Genomic DNA, 21,096 nt, shown 5'->3' on the forward strand with positions numbered 1-21,096 from the left:
AGCAACCAACCTAACCACCACTAACCACTACATCACTACATCATGGCGAGGCCCCGACGCACAAAGTGAAACCACAGCTATAAAGCATTAGCCGTAACCCGTGTCCTCATATTCTCTCTCCTCTCTGTGGTGCTACCCTCTCTCTTTCCTCACCTCTCGGCCGCTCTCTTCTATGTATGCATTCCTCAGCACAGCTCTGCCATCGGAGCTCTTCCCTGAACTAGACGCCCTCTCTGCTCCATCCCCTCTGCAGTCATGCAGGCAATACACAGCATGCACAGCAGGCAGGGGGAGAAGGAGAATGAGGAGGAAGAAAGGAAGGAAGGGGAATACAATAGTGAGTAAGGAGAAAAATGATGAGGGAGTGATGGGCGGAAAATGAGAGAAAGTGCACTAAAACCTAAACATTACATATTACTTTATGATAGATATTTGTATTTAATATTTGCTGATAATTGTACTATATTGTACTAGGTTGCACTATATTATATACTCTATTTGCAAGTCATTTGGTAGCTTTTGTATCAAGTGGAACATTTTTATCATCACTAAATTGAAGCTGGACCTATGAGTGCAGAGATGACCTCTAAGGATATTATATTATTTTACACAGGCATAACCTGTCAGCTACATAATAAAGACAAATATATGCCTTCAGTAATTTGACTGCAGCTGGTGACTGTAAACTGTTTAAATAGGAAACACTGAGACAACAACCGGATCAGCTGAAGAGGAGACAGGGTGAGTTGGGGAGCCGTTATGAGAAATGGAAGTGATGACTGGGCTACTACCCAGCAGCTAAGGAGACAGATGACTGTGCCATGCTACAAATGCCTCCTATCAGCTAATAAAGAGAGTGGGGGTCCAGGTGAAAAATGTTTTCTGTGGCAGCGAAGGACTCCGGAAGTCAGTTTGCTGATTAAACTGACACCACCTGCATACGTACACACGCACACAAACATGCAGGTAATGCATCCAGCTGCTGTTGCCCTCGTCCCCCGAGTTCCATCCTCTGCTGCTCTTCTCATCCATCTCCACTCTCCTTCCCATCTCATTAGCATACCCCAGGAGTCGCAGGCACTCGCACTGCAAGTAAAGACCACTTCAGTGCTGCGGAGATGATTCCAGGCCTACGTGTCTCTGGGTCTAACCACCACCAATGGTCATATAAATTGTGCATTAGCCCTGTATTGCAGTAATTCATCACACGGCGTGGAAGATCTCCAACATGAACATCATACAAATGACAGGCAAGGCCACTGGGACCTTGACCTTTGGCTACCAAAATATTCAATTGAATGTTTGATCATTACTAAAAACCCAACTAGCCTTAGTGGTAGGAAGTACCGAAGTACTTTTACTCAAGTACTTCACGTACAAGGTATAGTTACACTTCAATTGTGCCTTTCAGTTCTGTACAATCATAATGTACCACATTTCAGAGGGAACTACTTTTGCACGATTCCGCCATATTGAGCCGTAATAAACATTTTACTTACAGATTTGGTTTAGAATGCAAAATATGAACAGTTTATAAATTACAAAACTATAAAGTATGATGTAGTGTAGATTTCCTTTGAATTAATTGGACTAAAGATGTTTAAGTATTTAAATAAGTTAGAAATCTGAATAGAATATTTTGTCATTTTTTCACTGGCTGCTTGTTAAACCGGCCACTCTAATTGTTTTCCAAGAGAAAACAATAATGTACATTTACTCATTTGGCAGAAATGTTTTTGAAGATAGAGAGATACCCCTTCTGGGGTAACATAAGTTGCTCATTCCACCATTAGGAACCGTATGAACTATCAAACTGTTGGGTGCTGGGATTGTGTTGTGTGCAAGGATAGTGATGCCAGAAGGAGCATAAGCACGTACGATTGATTTAAAGCAGAAAGGCGATAATTACAGAAGTTGCTGTAAAGGCAGCATTAGGGATTTATCCTATCAATCGTAAATGCTGCTATCTTGTTACTTACCAGATGTGAAAATCCGTTCAAAAGTCTCCTATGTCCAAAACTCTCCTTATTCTGAAGACGACCAATAAGGAGTGTCCCTCTCTGTTCTCCAAACGTGTATTAACTGAGCCTCTTTCTACTGAGTGCACAGTGGGAGGTGTGCATTAGACAGAGCAGAAAGAGTATCAGATAGGAGTAGATCTGCTGTTTCAGCCTTCTCCCTCTACTCTCCATCACTCTGTTACACTCCCAGCAGCACTTACAGTACACAGCTCTCCTTCTCTTCTCCAGGGAGGAATCAAACAATATCACCACATAGGTTTTTGTCCCTGCAGAGAATTTAGACAGTGGAGAGAAAAAAGCACCTTAAGATGTTGAGAAACTGTGAGGCCACCTCTCTTTGTGGTGACCACAGACGAGCTGAGAGATGTGTTCACACAGTCAACACAAAGTGCTGACATTGGTGTGTGACTGCAACCAGAGCCCTCAGCTCCTACCCCAAGTTATCACATCACGTCCCAGTCAGCCGGGGAGAGGGGATGGAGGACGGAGAGCAGACTGTAGCTGAGAGGCAGGCGCTGGCTGCTGCAGTGCCCGCTCAATAATCCACAGACAGACATATAGATAAGAGCAGAGGGCTGGATGACAGTGGTTTAGCTTGATGTGAAGACGGCCAGGTCAGCATTCATACCTCACTCTGTGGCCTACTTCGACTGTTGCCATCCTTGTTGTTGTTTACCAAACTCATGTGGTGGGGTTGAAAGCTTGACCACCACAGAAACTCATGCACTACCTGTCTTGTTAAAAAATAAATATATAAAATATAGAAGCAAATGTGATACTGCATCAGAAGGTCAAGGACTCAACAGCAGTATCTAGTGGCTACATTAGGAACAGCACTTGACAATGCACACATTCCACCACGTTTCAATTATTCACTGACAGGGGCGGACATCATTGTGAGAAAAACACCACAGTATATAACACTCTGTCAAAATCCCCACTAAATCTTTGCTGCAGCATCTGATCTTTATCTCACTAAGTAAATTAGGGTTAGAGGTGACGACTGCTCACGAGGATCTTAAGTCATCACATAGATTTTGAATATTTGAAAATGAGATTAAATCAGATCATGAATAAAAAAAATTACCCTTGCTTCTCTGCACTAAAGCAAATTAAATTGGATTGCTTTGCGAGAACTCACACAGCTGTGTGGTCAATGTGTTCAATAAATGCTGCAGTGAGTGGAATTGGCCTAACATCCGAGATCTGCTCTCGCCAGCAGCAGACAGATGGTCCTTTTCACTCGTCTTTTCACTCAATATTCTATTAAACAAAAACAGCAATATTTAATGAAGTAATCCACAGTGAGACATTATTTCAGGGCTTGTACACAAAATCGGCAACTTATTGAAGTGTTGCGTTATTCAGACAAGCAATATAAATGGAGAGTAAACCACAAAGCATTATTATTATTGCATAAATCTTGTGATTATTCCCTCATTGTAAGATCAAGAAGACAAAGCTGTATCGCCATTCAAGGTGCTAAGTTGTAAAATAGCTGTGAGTGGAGAGACTTATTTCTCTTTTTCTTTACAGTCAGGACATGAAACTATTTCCTGTTCTCACAGGACCGTGGAGTGCAGTAGCGTTCAAGGTCATCTTGTGCTTAAAAGTTGTTTTCTCAGATTTGTTCCCCCTCATTTCCTGTCTTAACCTGATTTCTCACAATAGCCCAGTTTCTTGTGTGCATACATAAGCACAGCTACTGAATGAATGCACTGCAGTGACTAATATATCATATTATAATTGTGGGTTTTTTTTGGCCACACAATGGAACAAAAACAATGAAATATTACCTCATAGAAAACTGAAGTCAAGGAAAAACATATTTAGATGTGTTTCTGAAAACTAGATGCATGTAAGACCAATAAACTTTCTCGGTAGCTTCACTAACAACGACTTGAATAATATTAACTGCACAATAGAGCTGAGAGGACTGCAGAGCTTTATCTCTCTAGACCTTAATATCAGTCCAGTAAATATGCCAGATTATAATCTGATAATAATCCAGTAATTACCCCCACTGGGAAATCTGTGACAATGTCAAAATACACAACGTTGCAAAAGTCCTAGATTTGCCCCTTTGTCTGCATCTATGATGGGTTTAATGGGTTCTTCCTTTGCCCATGTCCATTCCTTCTACCAAGTTTTAAGAAAATCAGTTCAGTACTTTTTAAGTAATCCTCCTGATAGACCAACAGCAATGGAGGTAATAAGTCTGATAGATGCTTTTCATGCAGTACCCAACCCAACTGTTTTTTTATCTAAATGGAAATTTCCTGTGCTTGCAGAAAAAGCAACGCAACACGATATCCTGTATTAGATTTTCCACTGGTGAAATGAGTTTCTCACGTTTAAATTACCTTCATATTTCTCATCACTTTTAGAGCAATCACTGCAATCTATTGAACAAAATAGAGATGGGTGCTTCATGTGAAACGGCTGGATCTTAGATATGCTCACTAGAAAGACTTTCTCTTCCCATGCAACATCAATCTTCCACCTTTGCGGCTTTAAACTAATAAATTGTTCTCTCCATGTCTCTGTGTGGTGAGAGGAGAACAGTGTGGGACCTGCTCCTCTCTGCAGTGGCTCCAGTCGAGCTCAGGCTCTGACAGAATGCGGCAGAAAAAAACTGTCATCTGAATTCAATCATAGGGAGGCAAACGAACTCGATCTCTCCTCTAGAGACGCAGTGAAAAATGACTTGGATGCAGAGCTTCTATATTTAACATGAAAAGTTTTGAATGAAAGAAGTTTTGTTTTAGAAAGTTAGGACTTAACTCAACTCTTTGTTTCAAGCCAGCTACATTGACTGTACAATATTATAGTAAACCTGGTGTATAAAAGCCTCTATTTCACACAAAGCAGCAACTTAAATGTTACTGTGTAATACCATTAAACCAGTGTTACCTTGTCTCAATCTGCATCTCCTCCTCCTCCAAACTGGAGGGCTCCAGCTCACACACCAGTTCTGTTTCATGATCAGCTGAGTCAGACCCCTGACCGAGGGGCCGGCAGCTGCTGCAGCAGGTCCCCATCCCAGCCCGGGCATCTCATCTGCTCTGTTGCTGCTCTGACTCCTGCTCCAGCTCCAGCTCTGACTGGACAACCAGCTCAAAGCTGTCTGGACAGTGACTGACTCGTTCTAGAAAATGTATATCATCGTACAGAGCACACCTCAGGTCCGCAGCTCTTTGTGTATTCATTCATTGCAGGTTAAATATTGCAAGTCCATCCGAGTCCTGATGGAAAGCTTCCTTTCAGCACAACTGCCCACTGTACAGCTCTCTCAATCTGCTCTTTGTTTCCATCATTTTTATTCAGTCCACTTTAACCTCTGTCTATTTGTAGGCCGCCGACAGGAGCAAACAGTCTGTATTGTCTAACTGTCACAGGCCTCGTGATAAGTTACCGCGAACGTGATATTGACAACACAGCTCTGTTTATAAATCGTTTGGCCTCAAGTGAAGGGACAGGACACCTCACCAGCGGGGAGACAAGACAGATGCAGGGACATAATAGCCGTACACGCTTTAAACATGATACAAGGACCTACTGATAATGACAAATGGTCAACATAAATCACCCTACAGGACTCGCTGCCTCACCAACATCCCATTTACAATTGCATAACCATGAATCCTTATATCAGATTCAGTATTACCGCATCCGCTGTTAAAGATGCTGTAAGCATGTGCGCTGCTGCCACCTTCACGGGATTAATGGCTCATGTTTCAAGGCAAGGTTGTGTCTGCATGCGTCTGTTGTAGGTGAATGAAGTGTTAATAATAGTACATATATAGTGTGTGTGTGTGTGTGTGTGTGTGTATGTGTGTGTGTGTGTGTGTGTGTGTGTGTGTGCGCGCGTGTGTGTGTGTGTGTGTGTGTGTGTGTGTGTGTGTGTGTGTGTGTGTGTGTGTGTGTGTGTGTGTGTGTGTGTGTGTGTGTGTGTGTGTGTGTGTGTGTGTGTGTGTGTGTGTGTGTGTGTGTGTGTGTGCGTGTGTGGGGGGGACCAATCACGCCCTCTCATTGCTCCATCATCACCTTATTTATATTTCACACTATATTTTATTACCACTGTATTACATCTATTATTATTTCTATGATGACGCAAAAGAGCAATTTGATCTTCTCCTGACCTTCAAATGCATTCAGCCTGATCATTCACCATTTTCATTGCCTGCACTGCAACATGGTGCAATGGTGGGAAGAGAATTGCAACAAGCAGCAGGTTGTGTTTGTCAAACAGCAGGAATTGTATGCTGCAGTGAAAATGGCTTAAGAGCACATATGTTTACAGCTCATCTCTTGTGATTCAGCTTCAGCTTCGATCTTCAATGGCAGAAAAGGTTAAATGGCCTCAACCACAGTATAATGTTAATAATAAGAATTATCCTTCTGAATACAATGATGAGCCAGCAGGTGCTTTTCAGCATAAAGACAGGAAGTCTGTCTAACTTGACAAAGCCCTCGACACGGTACAGGAGTTTGGTGTTTTCTATTCGCCTGTCATCTTTTGCAAAGAAAAAACAGGAGTAATCGGATCCATCAGACTCTGCCTGTCAAGAATGACACAACCATTTTGTAGAATCTATTTTCAGATGAAGGTCACTGTCTCAACGAACTGCTCGAGGGAAGCTAGAAAAGAGAGGGACTGACTGTACACATAGAAAAGTAAAGTGATAAATGTTTGGGCAACAGATGAATACCATGACCAGACCCCATGTTGGTATAAAACAATGGGAAAAAGGAAAACTGATTGATGAAGATGATAATACCAGGGGTTCTGGAATTACTATAATTCAAAATATGGGCCCACTGTGGTGCAACACGTGCAAATTACATCCAAATCTGATGTCATCCAAATATATTTGTGTGTCACATAATGTCATTCCTTGTACCAACCATGAATGAGTAAGAAAATGTCACCCAATGACAAAATGCATCTAAGTGGCGCCACAGTGGAAGATCTTGAGACCGGGTCCATCTAGCAGGTAGATTACTTTATGAAATATGTTTAACATATGATTAATATGTACATTTGCTTCATGAGGCTGAATGAAATCATAAAGCTTGTTGGCTAATTTGAATGTCGACATGCTTAAGCTGATTATCAGCCACCTCTGCTGTAAACTGAAACCTGTCAAACAAAAATCAATCAATAAACGACAGTGACATTATACAAATTCTACAGGCAAAGAGCAGATTCAGTAAAAACCGGATGAATCCATTTAGAAAGTCCCCGATATAAATATTTGCTTTATTAACACTGAAGATAATAGATGTGGTTTCCTCTTACGCCTTAAGTCAATGTCTGCTTTGTGTTGCTGCAGAGTACAAGTGTCAGTGCATCCTACTGTACAGTCAGTTACTCTTCAATTTATCCATCCATCCATACCACATTTCCACTGCAGGTCATGGGGTGACTGGAGCTAATCCCCACTGACATTACACTATTGAACAGCCAGCGAAACACAGGGGTGACATACAGAGACAAGCAACCCATACAAACACAAGGGGAACATGTAAACGCTCCCACTTTACCACAGTGTCAGCCCCTCATTAATTCAGAGGGACACAATCTATATAAAGTGACACTGTAAGAGTCTGAAGACACAGCTTTAGGAAATATGGTACCCACAGTACCCCATGGGACCCTATGAGGGCAAATCCTTTGTAGGGCAAATGCAACACAGTCTGCAATGTGCCCAAGTCATTTCTCACAGAAAGCAGGAACTGGGAAAGTGTAAAAAAGTGTGAAATGATTTGGAAAATGTAGAAACAGCGTCTGAGTCTCTGACACCTGCACTATATAAATATGTAATTAGTATTCACTCCCTGGAGCACAAGTACAGTAGGAAAGCTGTTGGTGTTCTGGGATCTGATTAAATCAAACATCTGTGACAGAAAGTTCTACTTGGACGAGCCTAATGACATACACACTTTCATCTGTACCTGCTTGTCTGTAACATCCAAACACTGTTTACACATGATCACTCTCTAAGTAAAACAACAGATTTAAACATATCTGTTTTTATATCACTATCCACAGATGATTGTCCTTCTTAAGTAGACTCTCAGTGAGGAGTGAAGTGAGGCAGTTAGTAATTGGTATTCATTGATGTTTTTTTTAAGTCTTTCTTCATTACCATGGCAGTCGACAAAGATTACCAAGCAACGCTCCTTTACAAGCACAGTCCTTAGTGCAAACATGAGGCTACTCAGCAAATCTAACAGCAATCAGTCGCATCTATTACACTCAGTGGAAATCTATACTCATATCTTTGAGTTGTGTTTTTAAGCTTCGATGAAGTTTGAGGTCATAGTCTCAGTCTTACTCTGAGCATTGACAACTTCTTAAGTAAAGAATGACTTCTTGGAAGAATTGAAAAAAAGAAGAAACGACTGAATGCACCTTCTTCCTGCCTGAGCCCAAAGCTGGACCAGTTGGGAAAACACTTGAAAAGTGTTGTCTGTCAAATCAAACTCATATCCTAAATCCATTGTAGTCAAGTGACGTGGTCCTGAACAAAGAAACACAAGGAAGTTTTATCTCACTTTAAAAGTTTGAGTCAATGTCCAGTGTGAAACTTGGGAGTCGGAGTTTGCCTTTCAAATATGAAGAATGCAGCAAGAGATTGTCGAGTCAGAATAGTTCACAGTCAAGAGGCGGTGCTCGGGTAGAGTGAGCAGGAGGCAGGACATGGAGTGTAAATTCTGCTGCTGAAATCTGGTCTTTTAGTTTACAGCGTCGGCCTGTTTACCGAAAGCTCTCAAATCTTGTTGGCTTTCCAAGTCTTCGTCACCATCTTCTATGTGTATGGAACCTCTCTTTCATCCTGAGATATTAATATTCTTCCAGTTTTGGGTCCACTGTGTGTAATGACTCCAGCGGGTCCATTCGCTCACTGTGACTTTTCCTTTCATTTTCCTGCTGGATTCTCACATGGACTCACTCTGAAGTGGTGTCTGGACTTCAGCTCATTTCTGAAAAGCAGCTTCAGAGGGAAGTTTTACTTCACTTTTAAACTAAAAGGTCAGCGTCCAGTGTCAAGGGTAAAATATTAAAGCTCAGAAGGGAGGCAGAAATTGCTTTTGAACCACTTTTTTTACGGAATTTCAATTATTTTTCTTGACAGAGCACAAAGGTCACCAAGTCTGTGCTTCAGTTAGCAATATGGTTAGGACCTTGGGGCTAGTTTCTGTCCGCTCTTTTTCGCAATGATGTTTTTAATTCTGCAATGATGTATTGATTTTATGTTTGTTGAAAAATAACCTTCATTAAGTCAGCCTTGAGATAAGGGCCTGTACGGATACTAGACTCATTTTTATCTATTAAAATGCCCTGCTTCAACGCTCCCAAAACATCCCCTGGCTAATTAATCCACACTGTCCACAACAAATATAGTCAGCTAGTTAAAAAGATGCAAGCACAACCTAAAAGTTTAAGCAGCAGGGGACCGGGTGAACACTCAAAATACCACTAAAGATCTAACGACGAAATATCGATGGGCTCATCACATTTCCTGAGAGTTGAGACAGAAACAGGGGAAGCCGAGTTTTAGGGTGGATATCAAAAACTTTTTCCTGGACTGTCCCACAGCTATTGTAAGTCCACTCAACAATGTGAACTTTGTCCTCAACAGGACGCCATTGTACCTCAGTTGGGACATTTTTTCCCTTAGGGAGCTATAGAATGTCACATTTCCTGAGTCAACCTAATTGAACTGGATTCCTTTTATGAGAAAGTTACTTAACATAACTTCTTAATAATAATCATATGCATATTCTTCATATTTAGCTAACAGACTGATGTATTTGACCATAATCAGAGCACATTAAAGTTTATAACAGATGAAGTCTATCGCTCTAAGTTTATAAAGAAGCTTAGATAATTTAATACAATTAGTTACACACATCTTGTTGTTACATGTGTCAATTTTCATGTTTGTTTGCTTTCTAATAGCTTGATCATAGACAAGCAATTACACATGTGGACCTCAACACACAGACCAGCAACACAGAACAGTTTCATCTGCAGCATATTATCTTCTGGGATTGAAAGTGCAATGACTGTGTAAGATTATTTCCAAATTGAGTCACTTCCTCGGAGATTTGCAAGAAGTATGATAGTCAGACACACTCCATCTCAATCTGCTGCCACAGATGACAACAGACCTCGCCGCTCAGTTCTGACAATCCCCTCCTCCAATGTATCAAAAGTACAGTTAATAAAATGCATACACTTTTTTATCATGAATAAATCTTACTTAGTTTGAGCTGAGAAACTGAAAAAGGTTTTAACTCGCTACACTTCTTGTAAACCAAACACTGTTCAGATAGTGCAGGGTGGCTAAAAGGACGATGTGTAAATAAATACAGGGTCTGAACAATCCCTCCTTTGTATCCAACTGAATTCCAACATCAACATAAAACCAAATCTACCGACTGTTGACACGGCAGCACCGTGACAACTTCCTGCTAGAGTTTGTGTCTGCGAGTTTCCTGGACAAACAAGAGGTCAGAAGAAAAAGGGGTTTGGACGACACTGGTTTACATGAAAGAACCTACATGCTTCATGCTAAAAGTCTGAGTGTTCACTTCAAGTCTGTGGTTGAGTTCAAAACTAAAAAGACTAAAACTCATTAACTAACTAAAATGTTACGTCTGAAATATGGCCAAAGTCCAAGTTGTCCTGTCATTTTACAAATTGTTTTGGCCAGAAGCCATCTTTCATGTATTCAGTCTGGCACCGAAGCTGTAAAAATATTCCTGTTTGAAACCTTTGATCAAAACCAACTCATGTTTTAAAACCAAAGTATTAATACATTAACCTGGTCCGTGTCACTCTTACACCTCGACACAAGCGGCACGTCCTTTAATTACCTCACAGACACAAGGGACGCATACAGAAACACCATTATCATCATGGCATCCTCTCTGAGCCCGGTAAATCAAATAAACTTCCACAGATAAAATCACCCACAATGAGAAAATGACATTAAATGTTCCTCACTGAGTTGTAATGACTAGTTCGTGCCCATTACAAGTTGTACACCAATCAGCCATTTCTCTCCTGAACCATGAACACCGACCAACTTCTCTGTTTGTCTAACAGCAATTTCGTAAAGTTTTATAAACAAAAGTTTTTAGTATTACTGCTATTTAGGTGCATCATACTTTGACCTGCCTGACATAGACAACAACATAATAGTGTGATAATTGTAAGATGTTTATCTCAATATTAATATGTTCATTTTCGGTTGAAGTTGTATGAATCATCTTTTATTCAGAGACATTTAATTTGAACTAATATGTCGCTGTATTTTTCAAGATTCAATTACATCACAAACTAGAGCACATAACTCTGTTGATGTTATCTTGCCATTTTTAAAGAAAGCAAAAGGAAATTCTCAGATCCACTGCCAAACTATATGGGCTTTTCCTCAGCTCATGCCTCACCACTCCATACAATTCTATGTAAATCTGTTGTAGTTTAAGAGTTATCATTCTGACACACACACAAAAACCTCAATGAAAACAGGTAATGAAAATAATGACCCTGTTTTATTCTGGCAAATATACCAAGAGAATGTGGAAAGATAAACCTCCTGAAACAGGAGAATAGTGTTGGTTTGTTCCTGCTCACTGTTTGACTCCGAGAAGCCCTCAGCAACAAAGAGTCACGCAGAGAGTCGGAGCAAAACAGGATCCTTCTACCATCCAACTGGGCAACAAGTAGACGCCTGATTTAATCGCCCTGACATTTAGGCCACCATATATCACACAACTTCACTGTTGCATTGTCCTGGCTTCTTAGAGAGAGACAGTGATTGAACAAGGCACACACAAAGGCCACCTTTATTCTTAACACAATATAAGTGTCAGCAGCAACAAATGTGTTAGTCGAAACCACTTTATGTTTGTTTGTTTTCCAGCACACATATTTTGATGCCAGCATGTCTTTCCAAGTGACTATCGACATCCATATGTTGGATTAAGTGCGACCTCTATTTATGATTTGTAATTTTTAAATCCCTGACTAGATGGATTTTTTAAATAACTATTACGGACTATTTGATTTGACTGCTCATACTTATTTCTGTGTACCAGGCACTGCCAGTAACTATCAACAGCAGAGAAATGGCAGCTCTGGGGATTTAAAACCTCCCCATACAGGCCTTCTGTCTGGAACCAATGGGGCAAACTAAAAGGGCTATGACAGGACTACGGCTCGTGGAACTGTGCAAAATCTTAAACAAGCTACTGAAGGAGGAGTCACTAATTCAAAAAGATCCAGCTCCAAAGAGGAATTCAAGTCTCCACTTCGTTTTACTGCAGCGTTCTGGAAATCATTGTCAGCCTGACTTATCCAGTTGATTTCAGCATGATTTTATAGAGGCTGCCGCGGCCTGGTTTCTCTCACACTAACGGTCTGATACACGGTGATAGCAACAGACCAGAAACCACACAAATACCCACAGTTTAAAACCAATACAACACAAAGCAGATGGAAATGAAAGCTGGTGTTGGGAATTTCTCCAATCCCACGGTTTAAGACTGGCACAGTTCTGCCTTATCCACTAGAGAGCGATTATTTCTTTTAATGATCTTCAAAGAGTGATTCATGCTTTTGTCACGTCTCATCTGGATTATTGTAATGAAGCGTTTACAGTGTTTACATCCCGCAACCACAACTTGATTGCATAACTTCAGGATGTGCAAAACACGGCAGCTTGACTTTTAACCAAAGCACAAAAGCATGAGCATATCTCTACCAGATCTCGGCAATGACCTTTTGAGGAATGTGAATTTTACTAAAGAGGTTACAGTAAAATATAGTTTTAGTAATAATACCCCACACCATTAAGACATTCAGCAGTGTGCATCATCCTGTATACTTAATTTTATATTGTTTGTTTAGCATTGAATTTAATTATTCTTATTATTTACATTCCAGCTATTACTTCTCTGTTAATTGTCTTTTCATTTGCCACTGATTTGTGAAGCACTTAAAGTCTTTCTATATGAGCTCTATAAATTCCTTATTGATCATCCTTCTGAAATGTAATAATGATTGTCACGGAGGTTTTACAAATCTAACAAAAACGATGGAAAGGCATATTTCTGTCGTGTGTGTACACATTTGCTTTGCACACATTTCTTCCTCTCTTTGAATCCTACGGTGCAGTGGTAACACTTATTCTTCTGAGTGCTTTCTTTGGCAATCGGCCGGGCTGCACAGCCTGAAGCGTTTCTACGCTGCAGTAGACTTGGATGAACTCCTCACTGGCCGGTCAAGCCATTCTGAGTTGAGCACATTTGGGGAAAAAATAGATTGTTTCAAATCGATAGTCGGAAATTTGGACATTCAGAGCATTAACTTTAATAAAAGAAGATTCATCTCACTTTGTTTTCCCATTTCGCAGAGTACCTGCTCTCCCTCTCTCATCTCCATCACTGTCTTTCTCTTTTTCTCAGTCTCCTCATCCTGGCCCCGTTTCTTACTCACATCAATGAAAGATATTGAACCACAAGTAGTCAGCAAGAAAAATTCTCAAGTTAACTGCATCCCCCTTTGGTGGTTTCAACTATATCTATCCAGTTTGCTGACATAGTCAAAGAACCACTGTGTCGAGTAAAGAAACAAAGTCATTAGTGATCAGATGAGAAAGTTGGTCTTCTTGGCGTTGTACCACATCTCTGCTGCTCCACAGTAGGGTTCGTTTTGGCAATTACTTTTATTATTTATGATTTAAAAAAACGACTGAGGTCCAGACCTTGGGTGACCTCAGTGGTGCGTACAGCCATGAGTGAGAGGCACATAAAGGGAAAAGACATTCTTTGCACATGACTTTTTACTTGTCTGGTGGGACGAGTATATTTGTTTTACACTTGCCCTATAAAAAAATCCACTTGTCCCGTATAAAAGAGACAAATCTTAATGCTGAGCCCTGGCCTACTTCAGCCTCCTTTCTCTGGCTGCCGATCCTATTAGACTGGATTTTAAATTTTACTCTTGACTTTTAAGGCCCTGCATGGCACTGAGTCACTGAGCGTCTAAATCACTCCTCACATCTCGTAGCTGGAGATCTTCACACAAGACCCTGATAGTCATATCCTCATGAAGGCTGAACACCAGGGGTGACAGGGCTTTAACTATGAGGGCGTCAACCCTTCTGGAATATTTTACCTGAGGATCTTCAACGACAATATTCACTGTCTGGTTTTGAAACATTATTTGATACTTATTTTTTACAGTCTGGCTTCTGTTTAATTATGTTATCTGTAATTTACTTTATGTGACATTTATGTGTTCACTTTATTCATTATTTTACAATTACCTTTACTGTTTCCTGTGCTATTTCACTACATCCCCCGGGGAGGTGTCTTTGCTGGTTTGTTAGCAGGATTACTCAAATACTACAAAACGGATTTCCACCAAACTGCGGATTAAGGGGTGATTCCGGAATGTTTTTCATTTAAATTTCTACTCTAAGAACTAGATAATCCCACGTAGGATTGTTTTCTGCCTCTGCAGAGGTATGTTGTGTGTGATTTAGAGATGTGATTGTTTCATGATTTTCTCCTTTTTCACTGCTGTTTGACTGTTTGTTTGTTTTTGAGCAGGATCACGTAAAAACTGAACCCATTTTATTGGATGGGGGCCCATTCACTTTTGGAGTGGTTTAGATTATGGGTCAGATCTAGGGATTATTTGTCACTTTGTTTGACCTTGCAGACGTTTTTATGGATTTCTCCAGAGATAATGCAAAGATCTATATGAGAAAAATCAGGCAGGTGTAGATTAATAATATCTATGAACAGGCGTAGCTTGTTGTGGATTTGAATAATGATCTGGATGTAGCTGATCTTAACATATGTATATGCAATATGGTGTGGCCAATCAGCTGCGGTGGAGGGGTGTGCTCTCAGGGTGTCCTTCTACTTGTTCCTATTGTTATTATCACTATGTTTAATTGTAAGACAAACGTGGAAATCTAACCAAACAAAAAAGACTTCACAGTGTGGTGCGTGACTTTGGGAATTCGTGTCCCATCCGCCTCAATAATGCAATCATGCCATACATCTCTGTCACCACATGGTCCCACCCCTCTCCTGCAACCTTTGCAGTCTCTCTCTCACTGCCACGCACACTCACGCACACACACACATCAGGGCTATGCACCTATCTAATGGAGAGAGTAGAGGTCCTGCATGGAGGATGTGAGGAGAATGTTAATAGCCCGCCTTCCTCCTGTCCTGCTCGGCACCGCCACTCTCCATTCACAGTGCGGCTGGAGAAAATTGGTTCCACCTACCAGATGAAACGGTGCGTTCACAACACGGGACTGTTTCGTTTCAGTGTGCGGTGGCAGCAAATCCAGCGTGTTAGCAGAGGAAGAGAGTGGGAAAGCAAACAAACACACACACAAACACACACACCAACAAACACACACTTGCCTCTCTATAGTTGTGAGACTCTCATTGACATAATGCATTCCCTAGCCCCTTACTCTAACCATCACAACCACAAACCTAAACCTGAACCTGGTTCTAGTCCTAAACCTAAACCAAGTCTTAAACCCTCAAACAGTTGGAAAGAATGAGGACCAGTCAAAATGCCAAAGTAAAAGTACACACTCTCTCACTCTCTCTTTCTCTCTCTCTTTCTCTCTCCCACTCTCATACTCTCATACTCTCTTTCTCTCACTCTCTCTCTCTCACACTCTCATACTCTCATACTCTCATGCTCTCATACTCTCACACTCTCTCTCTCTCTCTCTCTCTCATTCTCTCTCTCTCTCTCTCTCTCTCTCTCACACACACTTTCTCACTCTCTCTCTCTCTCTCACACACACACACACACACACAATGTAAAGCAGCTTAATGAGATCAGTTTTTTTTTTTTGACAACACGAGCCACTCACTTGATGAAGTAGCTGGCCCCTTCGTCCGTGAAGCCCTCCTCCCATCCTCTGGGCAAGTCTGCAGGGCGAACAAACACACGTTGAAACGAGTGGCACACACACAACAGACACACACACAACAACAAAACACACAGAAGAACCGACAGAAAGAAACCCCCCCTGCAGCAGAAACCTCCTTTCCCTCCTGTCGTACCTGAGCGGATCATGTGTCCCGAGTTAACCGGCTCTCCGGTGCGCGGATGTAGCCAAGTGGTGCTACGAGTGTTATCGCTGCAAGAGAGAGACACCTGTTACTGAGCGGTAATAAAGGAAATAGATCCGCTACACCTCCTCCACGCCGCGGTACTCAGGACTCGTTGCGTGTCCGCAGGCGAGTGGCGGCCACTCACTTGATGAAGAACACGCGGCCATCTCTGCAAACTCCGTAGGACCAGTGGTCAGGTAGGGTGTCCCGTCCGAGAGGGGCCGCCATGATCCCTCGCCTCCGCCTCGGCTGGTGCCCCCTGTCGCCCCCTCGCTCCAGCCCGCAGACCTTCTCCCAGGGAGCCCGGGCAACATCCACCGCTAGGGCTGCATAGTTTGTTTTAAAGGGGAAGAAACCCTCAGTGGGCAGCGGCAGACCTCCACCGGGGCTCCCAGTGTGCTGTACTGGGAGCTGGAGCTAACCTGTTTCCCCCGAGAGGCGGTGCTGCTGCTGCTGCTGGTTACACATCAAGCTCACACACTGTCAGTCACACACGGAAAACACGCCTGTAGACATGTGATCCCACAACATTTCAGTGAAGTAACCACACTGAAGCAAAACAGGTCAATCACAAGGGATATTAATGGACTGAATATGTGAAAGAATTGAACCTGCAGTTTTATCTCTGTTTGAGCTGCAGTGTTCAGTAAGAGAGAGAGAAGGAGAGAGAGAGAGAGAGAGTGTCTGTGTGTGTGTGTGTGTGTGTGTGTGTGTGTGTGTGTGTGTGTGTGTGTGTGTGTGTGTGTGTGTGTGTGTGTGTGTTGGAAAAATTGATTAACTAAGCATCCTCCAAGTACAGTTTCATTACAGGTTTACAAGAGACGAGACACAGCCATGTCCGAGGGGGACTGGGAAATTAAAAGAAGCCTATTAGTTCTCAGTCCTTTGTGACTGGGGATGTTTAAGAGCAGAGTCATCCAAATAGCTAACAGAGGAAATGCTGTACAGATACAGGATTAATAAGACAACAGACAAAACTGGTGAAGTGTTAATTAATTAGTCATGATGAAAGTCTGTGAAAAACCAACGTGAAGAATCTGTGTGTCTTAATTATGGCAATTTTAAAAGTGTTACCACCAATTTCTATACACTTTATGTATAGATATATACAATCTAATGTAATTCACTCAAAGCAAAGTTTACAATGAAAAAGTTACACGTGGATAAAAAATCCTAAAACATCCAACCTTTTTGGGATGTATCTGTACTATACTTATTAGGTTCATGCATAAAAAACACAATAATTTGAATATAATGCACAGTGACATTTGTGAGCCAGAAAATGGATAAAGACTTTGTCAAGAAGCCCTAAAAAAGTGTGGCCCTAGACATTAAGTTTTCATTTGTATAGAGAAAACTTATGACGCAGAAATATATATATATATACAGATCCGTCACTGTAGCAGAGCTCATCTGCAGGTGTGTGTGTCTGTGCATAAATTATCCTGGAGGTTTCAGTTGAAGTTTGTCAGGCTCCCGTCACCTTGACTGCAGTCACACTGAGGACAGAGAGCCTCCCCGGCCGTGACAGGTTACAATAATGCTTACACGGCATCAAACAGACCTGCCCAATTTACCAATGCTGCCCATAAATTTCACGCGGGTTGTGTGAGGACAGGAAACATTCAAAGTCACAGTAGTGGTGGCACAGGAGTTTTTATTTTGCTGATCATCAAACACCAAAAGAGAAGCATGAAGGTTTGACGTCATCGTATCACGCCCTCTTACATAATTACCATTATTATGATTACGTCCATATAACTTTATGTGCTTTAACTGTGTGAGAACAAAAGTTATCCCAACACAGCTAGGAAGAGATTCCCCTTGTGTTTCCTACGAGGTGCAGCTTAAAGAATTACCTTTGTGAAAGTAAAAAGCTGTGTCAGTTGGCAGGGAGCAGCAAACATCTGTTATAAATATTTGATCTGTGATTTCCATTCTGGGGAGCTTCATTGAAACCTTCTTTCGTGGTTTAAGGCACGGTACTTCAAAGATAGTGAGAGATAAAACACATCCTCTCAAAATCCATTATCGTACAGCTGTTGTGCAGAAACCCCTTTGTGGTAAATCTTTTAACGTCTTATCTACTTGACAGAAAAGTCAAAGAAGAAATGGATTTCCTCTGCTCAAGTTTATGTTTCTAACCTTGCATGCGACTTTTTCTTCATAAAGGACACAAGAAAGGAATCATCAAGTATGACAGGACTACAGAAGAGTGACAAATTAAGGAATACATGCGTACAACTAAATATAAAACATAAGAAAAAATGCACATGTCTTCATAAAGGACAGAGAAGTCAGAGAATGGCCAGAATCCATTGATGCCTGCATAACTGGATGATACGTTTTGAATCTTGGATCTACACCTGATCCAATCCCAGTTAAAAACCTTCCACCAGCATCCATTCCAGTTGCTAATTCTGGCCCAAAACCTGACACCTGTTAAGTATGTTGGATTTCCCTGTAACTAAACCCACATCTGTATTTTATTTTGAAGGAATAGAGAGTGAATCATGAGCAGCAGGCGATTGCAGCAGATTTAAAGAAGACAAGGTGCTGCCTGTGATGTAAGGTCAAGCACGGATTGATCGATCTCGGCAACAGGCATAAATACGACCTGGGTTATTCAATTGTCACACAAACACTTTAAGTTTGGTGATATGTGGTGCAGGATGAACTTGTTTTTGCCTCAACCAGTCAGCAAAATTAAGCACAGTAGCTGGAGCACCATAAATACTGCAGTGTAATCATCTGGTATCCCCACTCAATTGCTGTTATTTGACCTTGCTATGATTTATTATCATCCCCACAACATACCCATCCTCTTATACATACTAATTTATACACATGAATACACACATATTTTATGCGCAGTCCAGAGAAGCTCTGCAGTACGGTCTCTGCTGCTGCTGCTGCTGCTGCTGCTGCTGCTGCTGCTGCTGCTGCTCAGTCCTGCCTCTCGGCTGCCAGGGGTTCACAATGCAGCAAGGTGACTCAATGTTATTGTCTTCTCCTCAGAGAGAGACTCCTCCTGCTGAATCACAGCTTACAGAGGGGAAGAGAAGAAAATGTAATAAAGATTATCTCACGCTCCTCTGACTTTCAGTTCTTTAGTCAAGAATAGTTTGGATCCTAATCTGCCGGCCAGATGCCCACAAAGGAAATCAATTACATCTTTCCTGGAATGCTTTTATCTTTTAAATTCTCACTTCAATCTCAGCAGAGTAACACATATAAATCAGTGTGAACCGGTTTCTTAAAGAGCCTGAATTAAAACACCTTACGCACATCTGATAGACTGTGGCCTCCTCGTTTGCAGAGTGTTTAATCATCATATAGTTGCTGATTAAACAGAATTGCTGATCCCACCCAGCTTTCTTTTAGTTTCCATGTTTATGACCTGAGACAATGATGAATCTCTTTCCACTGAGTTATTGAACTAACATCTACAGAGCAGGGATGTAATATGTATCATAAGCCAATTGATGCACATAAAGAGGATATGTATTGTCTTGTTGAGCCTGCTTATAAAAAAGCTCATAAAAACTATTATTATTTTCCCTTTAGCACTTACATTTCCTGTAGTAAGCCAATGCTTTTACAACTCACAGGCGACACATTTATCTCTTTATACAAGCTGCACAAAACGGCTGCTGGTATAACAGTATATAATATGAACACAGGTTACTTCTTTTCTCTTTAATTATATTTGATTTGGGATTCGGTCATTTTCAGTGTTTATTACCACAATCACTTATTTGTTTGTAATAATTAATGTTGTTTATATTCATCCATGCACTCATTGACTCCTGTGCTGGGCATATTTGACCTGTTAAACAAAGTGTGAAGTTGAACAGACGGCAATAATGAACTCAGCCATTACATCAGAGCAGCGCTCCCTGGTGGAGAGATGAGAGCTCAGCACATGATTCTGCACATAGCATAGTTGAAGATCATCTACAAGGGAAGTGTTGCCCATTGTAGGCAGCCCAAATCACCTGCGTCTCTATTTGTACAAGTGGGGAAGATCATCACTTGCATATAACTATTTCCTGTTGTCATCAGCGTGTATGTCATGAAGAGGAGTGTGATTATCTGTGAGTACAGCCACAAGGTTCCATGTAAGATCTCCCCATGAGGCCGGTGAGCAGAGACGGGGTGAGAGGTGGACGTGGACCCATTAATCACACACTGCTGCTTCCTGAGTAAAAACTGAGATGGAACTAAAACTGCAGTTTGGGGAGTTGACACCCTGCATTTTTTAAACCCTTTACTTTTATGACAGAAAGTCCTGATTGAAGAAAAATAATGTAAGTCAGAAGATACCCTCATGACCTTGAAATAGGTGAGTTAAGCTCAAATATACTTTGAGGTCCTTGTGTGATTTAATTTCCTGCTACTTCATACTTTAATTCTACTGCAGGCTACTACTAAGCTGTTGTTTCAGGTAAAATAACTCTAATCAATTCATTGTTTGGTTTATAAAATGTAAAACAAAATAAAGTGCTTGCTTTATCTGACCAGCAGTCAAAAATCCAACAATTTTAAAATGTCATTTAAGAGGCCGGAGTCAGTAAAGATTTATTTAAAAATACTCAAATGACCAATCAATTACAATTATTGCACCCATCAATTGTCTGCTAGTTATCTATTTCATTAATTAAATAACCACGTCAGCTCTACAGTTCTACTTGTTTTTTTGGTGCCTGGGGAAATAAGGAAACTGCAGAGTAGAGTTGGGGGTCGATAGGGGTCCGACAACAAATCCTTATCCCAGGACCTGGCCGACAGGGTTAATCCAGCCAAGGGCGCAATAATGCAAATGTATTTTAATCTTGTGCTTTTTACTCGTGGTACTTTTTTGCATTTATACTTAAGTAGTCTACCATAGGAGTGG

The 21,096-nt window shown here is 41.2% G+C and overlaps 1 protein-coding gene across 2 annotated transcripts in view; it reads right to left on the minus strand.

The window, feature by feature from the left end:
- Positions 1 to 16,602, minus strand: part of plekha7b (pleckstrin homology domain containing, family A member 7b) — a 66,893-nt gene extending 50,291 nt beyond the window's left edge. For both annotated transcript variants that reach the window (XM_061068144.1, XM_061068143.1), the window contains exons 1-3: positions 16,345 to 16,602; positions 16,149 to 16,225; positions 15,956 to 16,013 (exon numbers count right to left, since the gene is read on the minus strand). In XM_061068144.1, coding sequence (XP_060924127.1) covers positions 15,956 to 16,013; positions 16,149 to 16,225; positions 16,345 to 16,427 — 218 coding nt within the window. In that variant the 5' untranslated portion in view covers positions 16,428 to 16,602. The remainder of the gene's footprint in view (positions 1 to 15,955; positions 16,014 to 16,148; positions 16,226 to 16,344) is intronic.
- Between the last annotated feature and the right edge of the window lie 4,494 nt (positions 16,603 to 21,096).

Source organism: Limanda limanda, chromosome 3, assembly GCF_963576545.1.
Source record: "Limanda limanda chromosome 3, fLimLim1.1, whole genome shotgun sequence".
Lineage (NCBI taxonomy): Eukaryota > Metazoa > Chordata > Actinopteri > Pleuronectiformes > Pleuronectidae > Limanda > Limanda limanda.